Source organism: Papio anubis, chromosome 3, assembly GCF_008728515.1.
Source record: "Papio anubis isolate 15944 chromosome 3, Panubis1.0, whole genome shotgun sequence".
Taxonomy (NCBI): Eukaryota; Metazoa; Chordata; class Mammalia; order Primates; family Cercopithecidae; genus Papio; species Papio anubis.
Genome location: NC_044978.1, coordinates 67,650,524 through 67,667,824, shown reverse-complemented (window position 1 = coordinate 67,667,824; position 17,301 = coordinate 67,650,524). Strand labels below are relative to the sequence as shown.

Here is a 17,301-nt window from a genome sequence, read left to right as displayed (position 1 = left end):
ATGAATTCCTACAGCACCTAGATTAAAATTCAAACTGTTTTCCAAGGCTTACACAGTTTGGCTCTACTCTACCTCTCTGACTCCATCTCCTGCCATGTTAATGCATTTAGCCAAACTGACCTTCCTACTGTTCCTCAAATGAATCAAATCTACCTCCACCTCAAATCTTTCGCACTTACTTCCTCCTCTTCCTGAAACATTTTTTCCCCGCAAATCTGCATATTGCTAACTCTTTTTCTTATCAGTTGAATCTCATTTCAAATTTCACCTCTTCTAAGAGGCTATCTTTGACTACCTGGTCTAAAAGTGACCCTCCTCCTTCTATCATCACTCTCCAATACACTGCCCTGTTTTATTTTCTTCAGGTGACTAGGTAAAGCTGTCTTTATGTATTTATTTGTTTTTACTCTGTCTCTCCTAATAAGTATTTGTTGAAGGAATAAATGAATATATGAACATCCTGAACATATACATAGGCATCTCACTATCTACCAAATCAGTTATAAATTCTCCTTAGAAAGTTATAAATTCCTTAGAAAACAGGAATATTCTCTGACCCACTGCACTTCTTCTTTGCTTCATAACAAAGACTCCTAGATTCCAATTAATTCTGTACCTCAGACAACTAAGTTACCTCAGACAACTAAAATCCAATTAAAACTGGATTTTAGCATAAAATGATATTAGCCTGTAAAAACGCATCAATACCAAATTACTATAAGCATTTCTTACTTTAAAAGAATTATGCCAATAGTATAACAGACCTGACAAATAAACAAATAGTAGATAAATCAAGGTGTGAATTGCTAAGTCTGCTATGTAGTATAAATAAAATAGAATAAATTATATAATTTAAGATACTTAATAATCATTGACACCTCAGAATCTGAACTACATGAAAAGCATACCTCCCCTCTTTTTCTCATTTCGAATTTCCCACTTGTGTATTGGTTTGGATGTAGTAATCTGAATAAGCCCAAGTTTTCCATCTGATGTCCCAAACAAAAGGTCTTCTCCAGAGTCACCTAGTTATAATTAAAGTCAACATATTATATTTCTCCTACAATTAGTAATCTCTTTAAAATTAAAATATTGTTATGTAAAAATCTCATTTAAAAAATATTATAAAAAGACATAAAACTTAATTTTTGAGAATGGTTATTATATATTCACTCAATTTTATAGTTATAAGAGATAAGACATTTCCCCATTATCTAATTTTAAGATGAAGAAACTAGGTTGGGTGCCATGGCTCATGCCTGTAATCCCAGAACTTTGGGAGGCTAAGGTGAGAGGATCATTTGAGCCCAGGAGTTCCAGACTAACCTGAGCAACATGGCAAAACCCTGTCTCTAAAAAATGCCAAAAAGCTAGCCGGGCATGGTGATGTGTGCCTGTAGTACTAGGGAGGCTGAGGCGGGAGGATCCCTTGAGCCTGGGAGGTCGAGGCTGTGGTAAGCTGAGATTGTACCACTGTACTCCAGCCTGGGAGACAGAGTGAGAGCCTGCCCCCCAGGCCCCCAAAACCAAAAAAAAAACGGAGAATTAAAAGTTCAATAACTTGTGCTGTTAGTTACTGGCAAGATCCCAGAAAGACAACTGTCTCGTTTCTAGTTTATGTCCTTTCTACAATTTCCCATTTTCACTTAATATTAAAACACATAGTTGATTTGTGAAAAATAAAATCCTGATTACCGCCATTTCCATTGTGTAGTGCTAAGACAGTAGGGGGGCCAGGAACTTCAATTTCATACATCACATCAGATCCCTGAAGGAAAAGAAGTATTTAAAAACTGAAACAGAATACAGACTGAAAATAATAGAGGCATTCATGAATAACATCAATATTCAAATATAGTACTCTTAGTAACACCTAGAATAAAATTGCTTTAAAAATTAGGTTATGAATACAACTTGCATTTGTTAGCAATTTTGCATATATCAACTGATTTGAACACATATATATACACACACGTATATATATACACACATATATATACACACACGTATATATATACACACGTATATACACACACACACACACACATATATATATATAGTGTAAAAGACCATGGAGAAAACATTTAAAATATTGTCTACCCTTAATATATTTTAAATACGTTGTTTGCCTGAAAACTTGACACTGGTAGATTTTCCTATCAAGTCTCTAGGAACAAATTATTCCCTGTCCTCTCTAGGTGAACTGGAGAGCTTTAACTTGGAATACATCCAAATATTTTAATAGACACAAAGTTACTTCCTAAGGAAAATGTTGGCCTTGCCTTTGGGTATTCCCAAAATCTGCTCCAGTTAGAGGTAGAATGACCTGCTACTTAGATAAAAAAAAACAAGTTAGGTCCTTTTATATTTCTCAGTTTTTCAATTTTGCTACTTGTAATGCTTGTCATTTGAGGCGCAGTATTTGTGATGCTGTTAAAGAATGATTTAGAAGAACTTATACTCACATGGAAAAAATACCCATGATCTAGAATTGAAAGAAAACACAATTTGCAAAATGGGCCGGGCGTGGTGGCTCACGCCTGTAATCCCAGCACTTTGGGAGGCTGAGGCAGGTGGATCATCAGGTCAGGAGTTTGAGACCAGCCTGACCAACATGGTGAAACCCTGTCTCTACTAAAAATACAAAAAGATTAGCCAGGCATGGCGGTGCGTGCCTGTAATTCCAGCTACTCAGGAGGCAGAGGTTGCAGTGAGCTGAGATTGCGCCACTACTCTAGCCTGGGTGACAGAGTAAGACTCTGTCTCAAAAAAAAAAAAAAAAAAAGAAAAGAAAAGAAAACACAATTTGCAAAATTATAGTAAATATGGTATGACATTTTTGTTTTAATTTTTTTTTTTTTTTTTGAGATGGAGTCTCACTCTGTTGCCCAGGCTGAAATGCAATGGTGTGATCTCAGCTCGCTGCAACCTCCACCTTCCGGGTTCAAGTGATTCTCCTGTCTCAGTTGCCCGAGTAGCTGGATTACAGGTGCAGGCCACCATGCCTCGCTAAGTTTTGTATTTTTAGTAGAGACAAAGTTTTGCCATGTTGGCCATGTTGGTCTTGAACTCCTGACCTCAGGTGATCCATCTGCCTCAGCCTCCCACAGTGTTGGGATTACAGGCGTGAGCCACGACACCGGGCCTAAAAAAGTTTAACGTTTATTTAGAAAACATAAGAAAGCCATATACTTTATCTCTTTTTTTTTTTTTTTGAGCCAGGATCTGGTTCTGTCATCCAGGCTGGAGTGCAGTGCAGTGGTGTGATCATAGCTCACTGCAGCCTTGACCTCCCAGGCTCAAGTGATGTTCCCATCTCCGCCTCCTGAGTAGCTGGGACTACTGGCATGCACCACCATGCCCAGCTAAACTTTTTTTTTAAGAGACAGGGGTCTCACTATGTTGCCCAGGCTGGTCTTGAATTCCTGAACTCAAGTGATCTTCCAACCTTGGCCTCCCAAAGTGCTGGGGTAATAGGCCTGAGCCACTGTGCCCAGCCCGCTTTATCTTTTATTTAAAATATCATTTTAAAATTTACAGTTTTCTACACGTAACTATATAAACACAAAAGAATATACACAAAACTGTTTAAAAAAGGCAACCTCTGGAGTAATGGATTATTCATAGAGATAGATGGGGAGTCAGAAAAAAGTATGCAGTGCAGAGGGAAAGATTTCAACTTTATTTTCTGCAGATCTTTAGTAATTTTTTTTAAAAAGTAATAAGCATATGGCTCTCTTGTCAAACAAAGCAAAATCCTAGAATTCAGTCAATTTCTAATTGAATGCTAAACAGTTCCTGTTAAAAGCCTTGTTCAAAATAATTCATATTTAAAAGCACAGGCTATGGGGGAAATTAATCATTCATAACTCTAAAATGAACCTTTCTTCTTTTCCTTTTTTTTATTTTTATTTTTTTGAGATGGAGTCTCCCTCTGTTGCCCAGGCTGGAATGCAGTGGCGCAATTTCAGCTCACTGCACGACCTCTGCCTCCTGGGTTCGAGTGCTCTCGTGCTTCAGCCTCCTTCCTTCTGAGTAACTGGAATTACAGGGGTGTGCTACTGCAACCGGCTAATTTTGTATCTTTAGTAGAGACGGGGTTTCACCATGTTGGCCAGGCTGGTCTCAAACTCCTGGCCTCAAATGATCTTCCTGTCTCAGCCTCCCAAAGTGCTGGGATTACAGGTTTGAGCCAAGATGCCAAGCCTAAAATGAACCTTTAACATGACTTTGTCCCTGGGGGGTAAAAACCTCATAGACTCACTGGATCTTTCCTTCTACAAAAGCGCTGATGCCAAGAAATGGCCATCTGTCTATGGAATTCCAAAGAGTAAGATAGCCTGTGCTGGCATGGACTTAACAGCTAAACTTTTTCATCAACTGCGCCAACTATTACCAGCCTGTTTCTGATCCAGTTGATCTACCTGTTATATGCTATTTACATTTAAATATTATTTTAAGCATCCTATAGTGTGTGTGTGTGTGTATGTGTGTGCATGCATTTTATTGAAAGCCACTCTCAAGAAGATATAGTGGTAACTATTATTACTCATAACAATGACCTGAAGCCATTGTTTTAGTCAATCGTGGTTTTTACCAGAAATATAAGGACATCAAAACGATTTTTCCCTCTATCACTCATTTACTTATCCAACAAATATTTACTGAGTGCTTATTTCATATACTGCCATAAATGCTGGATAAATTCAAGTTATATAAAACCCTCCCCCCAGCCCAATTTCTTCCTTTAAATTGATTTTTTGGAGAAGAGAAAGGTGATGGAAGAAGAAAACAAAACAAAGAGGCAGGCAAAGGTTATCTGTAGTCAAAGTACTCCATTCTGATAATAGCTCAGAAATTGTGGATGGTGAGGCAAAAAATATCCCTTTTCTCCCAAATATGCTTCTCTAAAAACTTACAAAAGAACACATTTGACTCAAGTTAAAAAAATTAATGTGTCAAATTATTTAAAAATTGTTTCCATATATTTATATAAGCACTTAAAACAGTAACCACTATCGTTATTTATCTCAAGTACATAATGTTCATCAATATTCTCTCACATAAATTATAAAAAATTAGAAAAATACAAATAACAGCAACCTGTAAAACTCTGAGCACTCTGTCCTGGCAGGCCAATACAGGTGTGATACGAGATAATCTTTCCACTGGAAGGCAGATAACATCATTGATTTTATCCCCAGAAAGGTAATAATGTTGGTCTTTGCAATCACAATAATGGTTATAGATGTAACTTGCACTGAGAAAGAGGTCTGAGCCAGATATGTGCCTGAGAACATTAAAATAGTAATTTTTAAAAATAAGCACAGGTACTGAATTTTTTTTAGAGATAAAAACAGAACAATTTATAGTTTACTAACATTTTATTATAGACTTAGAGAACACAGTTTTTAAAACTTTCTCCTACTTAATTTCTAGTCTTTTTGGTATAACACTGTTTTTGATTTTGAAAGCTGAAAATGAGGATGTTAAGGCCTCAGCCTTCCCAATAAAACTGAGCTCAGAAAAATGGAAAACAAAGACAAGATAATGATAATTTAACTGTCTATATCCAAAGGCAATTAATACGTCAAAAAATGACTTCTTTGTGTACTTGTGCCAAGCACTATCTTAAGTGATTTTTATGTATTAGATCAATTAATCATCATAACTCTATAAAATAGGGACCATTATTATTCCTTTTTACAGGTGAATAATAAAATGTTAAATAACTTGCCTAATGGCACCTAATTATTAAGTAGTAGATTAGACTGCAACTCAGTTTTTTGCTCTAGAGTTAGCTTTCTTACCAGCACACTAATTTGCCTGAAAAAATCTATTTTAAGTGACTCTACCTCAAACTAAATGATAAACAGCAGAAAAAAAATGATTTCATTAGAACTTTATCTTGAAAAGAGAAATGAAAACAAGTTCATTTCAAATTACACTTAACAAAATTTAGTCAATAGTCATAACTATGTTCTAATTCTTAGACTGAATCAAGTTTTCACTTGGGTGAGCTAAAAGGGCTTGACAAAAATTTATATGTAAGTGTGATATATTTTTCACTTCTAGATTGTTATTACCATATTTATCATAAAGAGGATAATTTTATTTTAATGTTTCATGTATTCCTCTACCTCCAAGTTCTATTTAAAATTTTTTACATTAAAATTATTATCTAAAGAGCTTATCCTATAATAATCCTCCCTGATTTTCTCTTCTTCAGTTATTAAGTGGCCTCACTTTGTGGCTCTGCATATCATTGAATAGTCCTCTTACTATTTTTATCAACTTCATGAAATTCTGTTTTTCAAAATTTTAAATTCCATTTTGAAACCAATCTGTATTATATTTGCATTATATTGGCCAAAGTACTATTTAGCAATCACTATTGCTGACATGAGTGGGGATACATGGCAGCATTAAGCAGGAAAGGATGTGTAGTGACTAATGTTAAGCGGTCAGTTTCCTTACTGAGTATCTTCAAGTTATAACTTTTGTTTTCCTATAAAACCTTACAAATGTGGGGATTCAGACAATCAATTTTCAAAACTTGAGTAAAGAACTTTTCTATCCCATCTTTGCCACTCTAGTAAAAACATTTAAGAAACCATTTAAAGAGACTATTACTAAACTCCGTATCTTTCTCACACTACTATCCATATACCTGTCCGAATGTAGTTATGCTATTAACACATTACTTTTAGTATTTCACAATTATCATTGGCCATGTCTATATATAAGTGTATTTCAAAAGTGTTACTATTCTTGTTAAACCATTTGAAATTACATATTTCCACTTACCATTGTTTGTTATCTAATTTCACCAAGCCAACATTTTACATCTCAAACATCAGGAGATATGCTGTGCATTATACAAAACTCTGGGCTGAATCAGTTGTTTCTAGCCTAAGAGTCTGACTGATTATACAACTTGGCTGCACTAGATTCAAAGGAAGAACTTAAAAAATAAAAACAAAACCTACTCTGGGTTATTCTGATTCAGTAGGTATGAGGTGGGACAAGGAATTAAGTGTCCCAAGGGATTCTTCTAAGTAGCAAATTTAAGAAACAGTGAATTAGATGAATTTTAAAACCCTTTTCAGCTCCCTGTGATTCAAAAACTAAAATCTGAATTGCAAAATTTCACATCAGGAAGCCATTTAGGGAGCTATATTTCACTTAGAGTCTTACCTGATATACCTGAAATTATACCCTATTGGCAATCACTAACTTTGACAGTCAGCCTTTTAACATAGCGATGCTACCTGAAAACCAGAACTAGCAAAAAGAGCCAAGGAACATAAAGCTAAATATCTAGAGATTTATTTTCCATTTTTTCCCATACCTTGATAATGAATCAAAACTGAACCAAGTAGTCAAAAATGATTGTATAAATACTATGAAGTTCTTTAAAACAAAATTTCAACAACCAATTTCATATTGATTGTAGGTCAAATTTAGTTTCTGACTAATAAAATACCTTTAGTTAATTTTATTTTCCAGAACGCCTATTAAGATATGATAATCAGTTGCCTTACATCTATCCAAAATATTATAAATAAGTATGTAAAAATACAAAAAGGAACAATAGACATACATAGCTTTAATGCTTTCAGTGAGGTTTGTTTCAAAAGAGAGGAACTGTTTTCCTCTTTTTGTGAAGGCTCTAATCTCAGATGCTGCAGCAATAAAAATTTTCTCCTGAGGTGTGTTAAGAACCCCTCCTAGTTCCAGTCTTGCAATCTTCGGCCCCGGTAAAGTCTTGAACACTGCCTGAAAAAAATCATTCATGAAAAAAGTACATAAATTACTTTATTGTGAGCATTTTTTCCTTTACAATACAAAATGTTAAGATGTTAAATTTGCAAAATATTACAGTTCCACTATATAGAAATAATTTTAGATAATAATCTGTATACTTTAGTAGCTCTTCAGGTTTTTTGCTGTACTCAACTTTTAAATATATATTCCCACACATATTTGCATGTCATTGAAATCTAAATCCTTGCAATTCAAAGTACAGTTCACTAAGCAGCAATGTTAGCATCACTAAATTGATTTAAAATGCAGATCAAATGAATGAGAATCTGTATTTTAACAAGATTCCCCAGCAAGTTCCTATGCATATTGAAGTTTTAGAGGCACTGGCTTAAACAATACTCCTATGAACAGGGAAGTCCATTTGGCAAATTATTTAATGAGGTCCAATGAACATGTTTTTACACTTCAATCATCTTTTAAAGCTAATCTTTCCTGGTTTCTTTACAATTTTTATAAATTTTAATAGTAAAGGACTATAGAATTTACTGAAAATGTGAATGTATGACTTAATACCTATAATCATATATCTATTTAACTGAAAACAATATTCATTTCATTAATTTTTTCATGGTTATTTTCCATTTTATTATTTGCACCAGCTTTTTCTCCTCCACTTCCTCCCCATGACTTTATATACAGAGAATAAGATATCTGGGAGAATATGAATAATGGAAACACTGAGTTTCTGGTAGTTTTTATTCTCTTCATCTCTTGGAAATTCCATATAGTATATAATGAATACCAGAATCCACATCTCAGACTCATCATTCTAAATTTCTAATTATGACCTGTAAATATGATAATGTAACAGTAATAACTTCCTTGATTAGGTTAAATTAAGTGGCAAAGGTTGTAGGTTAGTTGCTTCCATGATTACATTATGCTACATAAGATTCTTTCTTAGCAGACTAGAGAAATTTCCTGCTGGCTTTGAAGAATTAGATTACCATGTTGTGAGAAGGACTGTGAGAGGACCACACAGCAAGGAATTGTAGAGACCTCAAAGAACTGAGAGCAAAAAAAAGAAATTTACAGATATTAATAAAGTGGGGACCTCAGTCCTGTAATAGCAAGGAACTGAATTCTGCAAACAACCACATGAGCCTGGAATAAGACCCCACACTCTAGAAAGGAACACAGCTCAGCTGACACCTAAATTGCAGCTGTGTGAAACCTTGAACACAAACTCCTGTGCTACAGAAACTGTTAGATAATAAACGTGTGTTGTGTTAAGGCCCTAAATTTGAGGTAATATATTACACAGCATAGAAAAGTAACCCACAACCACAGGATGCCAAAGGTGCCTTACAACTAGCTAGCAAATGACTTTTGTGCTGCCTGCAGACTCATACCTCACATTAACTACTTCCCTCAGAACCCATTTTCCATTATCTGTATTTTAGGAAACTTTTAACCTAGTATATTCAATAAATAGTGCATTCTGTTTTAGAGAACTATTTTTCCCCTTCACAAAGCTATACTTACTCCTGCTTCTCCTTTCTTCATGCCAAAGCACATAACTACCCCATCATGATCCCCAATAACCACCTGTAATAGATGGAAGAGAATCGAAAATTACTATTGTTAATATTATGACCTAATAATTATATACAGGGAAAGCAAGATTCTTAATTTATAAATATTGACTTAATAGAGAACAGAAAATCTAGGAAAGACACCCCCACAAAAAATAATCCTCAAAAGAACAAGAGCCAAAAGAGAAGGATATGGAGAGTCATTAGAAAAGTAATTGGCCATAGATTTTGTTCCTATAATGTTAATAGGACAACACAAATATGGTTGGGTTTTTTTTGTTTTTCAACTTTTATTGTAGGTTCTAGGAGTCCACATGCAGGCTGTTATGAAGGTATACTTCCGGATAATGGATTATGGTCAGAAATGCCTACAAAGTAATTTTTTTTTTCATAACTGGAGCATAAGAATATTTTAACTTTTAAAACAGATTATCAAATAAAGTTGTGAGTGACATATTTAATAATTTTAAACACCTTTTTTAAAAGTAAAATTTTAATGTATGAAAATGTACACAAAATATTATAATGAATTATCATGTGCCTATCACCTAGTTTCAACAATTACTAACATGTAGACAATGAATTATTTTGAAATAAATATAGAGGGACATTTTAACACTTCTTCCTCAAAAGGAGATATCAAACAACCTTGGACCAGTTCCAGTCCATGGCCTGTTGGGTACCAGGCCACACAGCAAGAGGTAAGCAGCGGGAAAGCAATCATTTACAGACTGAGCTCCGCCTCCTGTCAAATTGGCAGCGTCATCAGAGTCTCATAGAAGCACAAACCCTATTGTGAACTGCGCATGGTTGTATGCTCCTTAGGAAAATCTAACTAATTCCTGATGATCTGAGGTAGAACACAGTATTATCACAAAACAATCCCAGCCCGATTGGTGGAAAAACTGTCTTCCACGAAACTGGTTCCTGGTGCTAAAAAAGTTTGGGAGCTCTGGTTTAAGAAACTACTAATCAAGTTTAGGCATAGTATCAAATAGAAAGAGTCACAATCATCTGAAAAAGTTATTTAAATACCCCTCCTTATTTCCAACTATGTATCTGTGTAAGCTGATTTTCTTCAAATATTTCAACCAAAACAACATAGCACGAGATTGAATGCAGTAAACAAATATGAAAATCTGTGTGTGTATGCTTATGCCAGACATTAACCAAGTTGCAAAAAGTATAACATAATGATACTATACTCATTAAATTCTTTTTTGTTTTGAAAAATAATTATTTTTCATAAAGACGTGTTATATAAACATGTAATGAGTTAATTTTTTAATAAAAGAGTTTAAACATTTCTTAGTCTTCATTTTAATACAGTCAGTATTGATACATACAACTTACATTAAAAAATGTTCTTTGGGATCCTCAATCCTTTAATTGTGTAAAGGGGTGCTGAGACCAAAAAGTTTGAGAAGTGCTAATCTAGGAGACTTAATACAATAAATGACAATCAGAAATCTGTTGGTTTATCTTTTTCATTTTATTCATTTAATTTTATTTTTAAATTGACAACAATTGTACATATTTGTGGGGTACATAGCAATGTTTCAATACGTATAACATATACTGATCATATTGGGATAATTAGCATATCCATCATCTAAAATACTGATCACTTCTCTGTGTTGGGATCAGTCAACATCTTCTTTTTAGCTATTTGAAACTATATATTGTTAACTATAGTCATCCTATAGTGGTATAGACTACTTGAGCTTATTTTTCCTATCTAGCTATTTTATATCCTTTAATAAATGCCTCCCTATCCCTTCCTTCCCTCTACCCTTTGCAGCCTCTAGTATTCTCTGTCCTACTTTTTACTTTAATGTGACCAAATTTTTTTAGCTTCCACATATTAAGGAGAACATGTGGTGTTCAACTTTCTGTTCCTGGTTTATTTCACTTAACATAATGTCCTCCAGTTCCATCTGTGTTATTGCAAATGACAGGATTTCATTCTTCTCGCTCTTTTTTTTTTTTTTTTTTGAGACAGAGTTTTGCCCTTGTCGCCCAGGCTGGAGTGCAATGGCACCATCTCAGCTCACTGCAACCTCTACCTCCAGGGTTCAAGCGATTCTCCCACGTCAGTCCCCCAAGTAGCTGGAATTACAGATGTCTGCCACCATGCCTGGCTAATTTTTGTATTTTTAATAAATACAAAATGGGGTTTCACCATGTTGGCCAGGCTGGTCTCCAACTGCTGACCTCAGGTGATCCGCCCGCCTCGGCCTCCCAAAGTGCTGGGATTACAGGCGTGAGTCATCATGCCTGGTCAGGATTTCATTATTTTTTATTGCTGAATAGTATTCCATTGTGTATGTATACCACATTTTTTTATACATTCATCTGTTGTTAAACACCCAGGCTGATTCCGTATCTTGGCTATTGTGAACAATGCTGCAATAAAACATGGGGGTGCAGTTGTCTCTTTGATATAATGATTTCCTTTGGGTAAATTCACAGTAGTGGGGTTGCTAGACCTATTTGTAGTTTTTGAAAACTACAAATGGTAGCCCTATTTGTAGTTTTGGTAGCCCTATTTGTAGTTTTTGAAAAATCCTACATACTGTTTTCTATAGTGGATGTACTATCCCACCAACGGCACAGAAGAGTTTCCTTTCTCCACATTCTTGCTAGTATTTGTTGTTTTTTGTTTTTTTTTCTTGTCTTTTTGATAACAGCCATTCTAACTGGGGTAAGATGATACTTCATTGTGGTTTGATTTGCATTTTCCTGATGATTAATGATAAGTATTTTTTCCTATTTTTTTGTCATTTGTATGTATTCTTTTGAGAAATGTCTGTTCAGATCATTTGCCCACTTTTTAATCAGATTGCTTGTTTGTTTGCTATTGGTATGTTTGAGTTCCTTGTATATTCTGGATATTAATTCCTTGTTGGATGAGTAGTTTGCAAATATTTTAAATCCCATTCTATAGGTTGTCTTTTCACTCTTGTTGTTTCCTTTCCTGTGTAGAAGCTTTTTGGTTTGATATGATCCCATTTGTTTATTTTTGCTTTTGTTGTTTGTGCTTTTGAGGTCTTATTCATTAAATATTTCCCCAGACCAATGTCCTAAAGCATTAACATTTAGGTCTTTTTTTGTTTTTTGTTTTGTTTTGTTTTTTTGAGATGGAGTCTTGCTCTCCCAAGTAGCTGGGATTATAGGTGCCTGCCACAACGACCAGCTAATTTTCTGTATTTCTAGTAGAGATGGGGATTCATCATGTTGGCCAGGTTGGTCTCGAACTCCTGACCTGAAGTAATCCACAAGCCTCGGCCTCCCAAATTGCAGGAATTACAGGTGTGAGCCACCATACTTGGCCACATTTAGGTCTTTGATCCATTTTGTGTTCATTTTTATATGGGGTGAGAGGGTGAGAGGTGGAAGTCTTGGTTTCATCCTTCTGCATATGAATATACAGTTTTCCCAGCACCATTTATTGAAGAGGCTGTCCTTTCCCCAGAGGGTGTTCTTGGCTCTTTTGTCAAAAATCAGTTGGTTGTAGATATGTGGATTAATTTATGAGTTCTCTATTCTGTTTTATGTTCTCTGTGTCTCTGTGTTTTTATGCCAGTATTATGCTGTTTTGGTTACTACAGCTTTGTAGTATATTTTGAGATCTAGTAGTATAATGCCCCAGCTTTGTTCTTTTTATTCAGGATTGCTTTGACCATTTGGGGTCTTTGTGGTTCCATACAAATTTTAAGATTTTTTTTCTCTTTCTGTGAAGAATGACATTGGTATTTTGATAGAGATTGCATTGAATTGTAGATTGCTTTGGGTGGTATTGTCATTTTAACAATATCAATTCTTCCAATCCATGAACATGGGATGTTTTTCCATTTGTTTCTATCCTCTTTAATTTCTTTCATCAGTGTTTTATAGTTTTCCTTGTAGAGGTCTTTCATTTCCTTGGTTAATTTATTATTACGTATTTTATCTTTTATCTATTATAATTGGGATTGAGTTCTTGATTTCTTTTTCAGCTAGTTTGTGGTGTATAAAAACACCACTAATTTCTGTATATTAATTTTGTATCCTGCAACTTTACTGAATTCATTTGTCAGTTCTAAAAATTTTTTGGTACAGTCTTTAGGTTTTTCTTTCTTTTTTTTTGAGACAGAGTCTTGCTCTGTTGCCCAGACTGGAGTGCAGTGGTGCGATCTCGGCTCACTGAAAGCTCCACCTCCTGGGTTCACGCCATTCTCCTGCCTCAGCCTGCCGAGTAGCTGGGACTACAGGTGCCTGCCACCATGCCCGGCTTTTTTTTTTTTAATTTATTTTTATTTTTATTTTTTTTAGTAGAGATGGGGTTTCACCGTGTTGGCCAGGATGGTCTCGATCTCCTGACCTCACGATCTGCTCGCCTCGGCCTCCCAAAGTGCTGGGATTACAGGCGTGAGCCACCGTGCCCAGCTGAGTCTTTAGGTTTTTCTATATATAGGATCATGTCATCTGCAAACAGAGATAATCTGATTCTCCTTTCTAATCTGGATACACTTTATTTCTTTTTCTTGTATAATTGCTCTGGCTAGGATTTCTAGTACTATGTGTAATTGTTGATTCATCTTGCTAAAATGTTTATATATCAGGATAAAGTATTTTTTGCAGTTTTAAAATACTTGGCTAGTCTACTAAGAAACTGTAATTGTTTTGTGGAAATCATAGGATCAATATTTCTTTAAACATAATCAGTGTTGTTAAGTACAAAGTTTAACATCAAAATATTTAATGACTTTAAAATATGAGAAAGTTTAAAGAGAACATTTTCTTGATATCTTATTTTGCTTTATATTTCTTTTTTCATACAGCTGATACATAGAAAAATGGAGTATGGTTTTTAAGTTTGCCTACACTATTTACTAATGGTATGTAATAATTTTAATGTCCAAGAAAATTATTGTCTATAAATGTCCCTTGGTATTCCAATTTCTGTTCAAATTTAAAAAAAAATCATTTCCATTTTAACATTAGCATTTTTAAGAGAATAACTTAATAATAAAGAAGGAAATAGGAGCCTCTCCTCTGTCAGTACTAGCGAATAGTGGAGAAATCAGAATCTATACAGCACCTTTTGTGTAGCTCTGTGTCTTGAGGCAGGAAGTAGCTTCATAGTCTTCTGAGATGTTACTCCCACCTAAAGAAAAACACCAGGTGCTTAGTGAATTTAATTTGAAGTTATTACAGAGATTAAAAGGATCAGCAGATTTAGGTTATAGTGAACCTTTTTGTTAAACTGAAATTAGTGATATAACTATTATCAGTAATTAACTTATTTTCTAATGAGATATGTCATATTAGTCAGAATACATATACAAAACAACCAAAATAGTAAAACTTATCCTAATGCCAAGCCAAAAATAGTTGTGTAAGATGACTGTCAAGATACTTTATTTAAAAATATCTCTAGAAGCCTTCTTTCCCAACTGCATACAGTTGTTGAGCAAAGTGATTCAAGAACTTTGAAAATAGATTATAGTTATTAGAAATGCAACGTAAGACCACATGCAGTGGCTCATGCCTGTAATCTCAGCACTTTGGGAGGCTGAGGTTGGAGGATCACTTGAGTCCAGGTGTTCAACACCATCCAGGCAACACAGGAGACTCTGTCTCTACAAAAAATAAAAAATTAGCTAGGCAGGGTGGTGCATGCCTGTAGGCCCAACTACTTGGAAGGCTGAGGCAGGAGGATAACTTGAGTCCAGGAACTTGAGGCTTTGGTGAGTCATGATCATGCCACTGTACTCCAGACTGGCTGGGTGACAGAACAAGACCCTGTCTCAAAAACAACAACAACAACAACATATATTTCTGCTAAAATAACAAACATGATGATGGCCATAATATCCAATCTAACGAGTGAAGATTATTTTACAAAAAAATACAGAGGATGAAAGCAGCAGGGAACTGTCACTGCTGGTGTATAGTTAGGAGAAGAGGATGGGACCAATGGGACAGAAACTGGTGAAAACAACACATCATGATAAAACTTTCATATAGTATAAATGACTTTATTCTGAATTCCAGAAAATTGTATTAAAGTCATCTGTTTAGATTTATATTTCTGAAACATCAATCTAGCAAGTGATGTGAAGGATGGCTTGGAGGGAGATGAAGCTGGTGTTCAGGAGCCCAATTTGGAGGTTATTTCAATTATTCAAGCAAGAGAAGATGAGAACTCAAATGAGGGTAATAGAGATGAAAGACACGGGACAGATTCAAGAGATATTTGGGAGTTAAAAGCAGCAAGATGTGACCAGTTGGATATGGAAGATATTAAGGTGGGAAGTACATAGCATAAACCCCTAGAAAATTGACTGGGCAAACATTTGTACCATTAGCTGAAATGAGATGGCCTAAAAATATGGTGAGGAATTGGGGTAGAGAGAATTTTAGGTCTGAAAGAAATTCTGACAGGCAGTGTGGTGTAACAAAAAAGACACCAGTTCTGGAGTCCGAGACTTTGATTCAAATAGCAAATCCCTAATTTTTAGCTACTAAGCAAATTACTTACCTTCTTTAACCCCTTAGATCCTCATTTATAATATTGTCTACTTTGCAAATTCTTATGAGGATTAAATATGTTGGTAGGTACGCTAAATTCTTAGAATAAGCTAGATGCACATTAAACTGTTTTCATGGCTTTTTTTCCCCCTTCTGTCTGTCACCCTGGGTAGAGTGCAGTTCCATGATGTCGGCGCACTGCAGCCTGCCTCCCGAGTTCAAGCGATTCTCCTGCCTTAACCTCCCGAGTACCTGGGATTACAGGCGCCCGCCACCACGCCGGGCTAATTTTTGTATTTTTTGTAGAGACGAGGTTTAACCGTGTTGGCCAGGCTAGTCTTGAACTGCTGACCTTAGGTGATCCGCCCGCCTCGGCCTCCCAAAGTGCTGGGATAACAGGCGTGAGCCATCGCCCCCGGCCCAGTTTTCATTGCTTTTACTATGATCTGCCTGGTGCGGTCCAGCTCACAGTAAGAAACAAGTGCCTGGTGCTTGGGCGAACGATCCAGGTAGAGATGGAGATTGAGGATTAGAGGCCCTCAGGCAGCCACGGCTAGGGAGGAGGAGAAGGGCCCTGGGGGGAATCCGGGATCAGACCGTGTCAGCATTTTCAGAGCATCCTCGGGAACCGGCAGGAGCCAGCACCGTGGGGGCTTGCGCCGCTTTTCCCCGGTCCCCTCGGACCGTCACAGACAAGAGGGAGCTGCCCAAAGGCGGGGTGCTGAGAGGTCGGCACCCAGCCCGGCTCCTTCGCCTCCGCACCAGCTCCTGGAGACCCAGACTTTCGGCAGTGAAAGGAAGGAATCCTCTCTGGGAGCTGGGCTTGTCCAGCGCGGTGCCCGCCCCATCCTTTGGGTTTACCTGTAGATAATCCATTCGGTTTAAAATCGGATCCATGATGACAAAGCTGAGGGGCTAAGCAGCGCCGGACAAGAACAGGAGGGACAGAGACTGCCGGCCCGCAGGCCTCCGACCCAGTCTGAAAGCCGCCCGCGCCCCCTCAGAATCCAGCTCCAGCTACCGCGCCCACTTCCTGGGCTGCAAAGGCCGGGCGACAGGGCAGTGGCGTCCTGCGTGACGTCAGTACGCTGCTGCGAGGGGCTCCTGGATGAATATGAAGGCCCGTCCCTTTCCCGAAGCACCGCCCACTGTAGCGTGTTCCAATCAGAGGCGGAGAGGAACTAAGGGCGCGAGGTCTGGGAGACTCAGACAGGGCGGTTTCCACAGAGACCGCAGACGCAGCCTTGGCTCCACCCTCACCGCGGCCCAGGTCTAATACTGGACTTCTTTCCTCATCGCTGTAGAGAAAACTAGTTAAGCCTGCTAGATTCTGACCGATTTCACTCTGACATTGGAAAGGGTCCCGCGAAGAATTAGGTTCCACCGTTACAGGTGTTAGCTTACAGCAGCGGTTCTCAGACTT

The 17,301-nt window shown here is 36.8% G+C and overlaps 1 protein-coding gene across 2 annotated transcripts in view; it reads right to left on the bottom strand.

The window, feature by feature from the left end:
* The window catches only part of BBS7 (Bardet-Biedl syndrome 7), a 55,530-nt gene extending 38,575 nt beyond the window's left edge, over window positions 1–16,955 (bottom strand). Inside the window, exons 1-7 of one of the 2 annotated variants that reach the window (XM_031664306.1) lie at window positions 16,740–16,955; window positions 14,446–14,511; window positions 9,313–9,375; window positions 7,604–7,779; window positions 5,104–5,290; window positions 1,696–1,768; window positions 909–1,025 (exon numbers count right to left, since the gene is read on the bottom strand). In XM_031664306.1, coding sequence (XP_031520166.1) covers window positions 909–1,025; window positions 1,696–1,768; window positions 5,104–5,290; window positions 7,604–7,779; window positions 9,313–9,375; window positions 14,446–14,511; window positions 16,740–16,775 — 718 coding nt within the window. In that variant the 5' untranslated portion in view covers window positions 16,776–16,955. The remainder of the gene's footprint in view (window positions 1–908; window positions 1,026–1,695; window positions 1,769–5,103; window positions 5,291–7,603; window positions 7,780–9,312; window positions 9,376–14,445; window positions 14,512–16,739) is intronic. The other variant, XM_031664307.1, reaches the window with a different exon arrangement.
* Window positions 16,956–17,301: the final 346 nt, after the last annotated feature.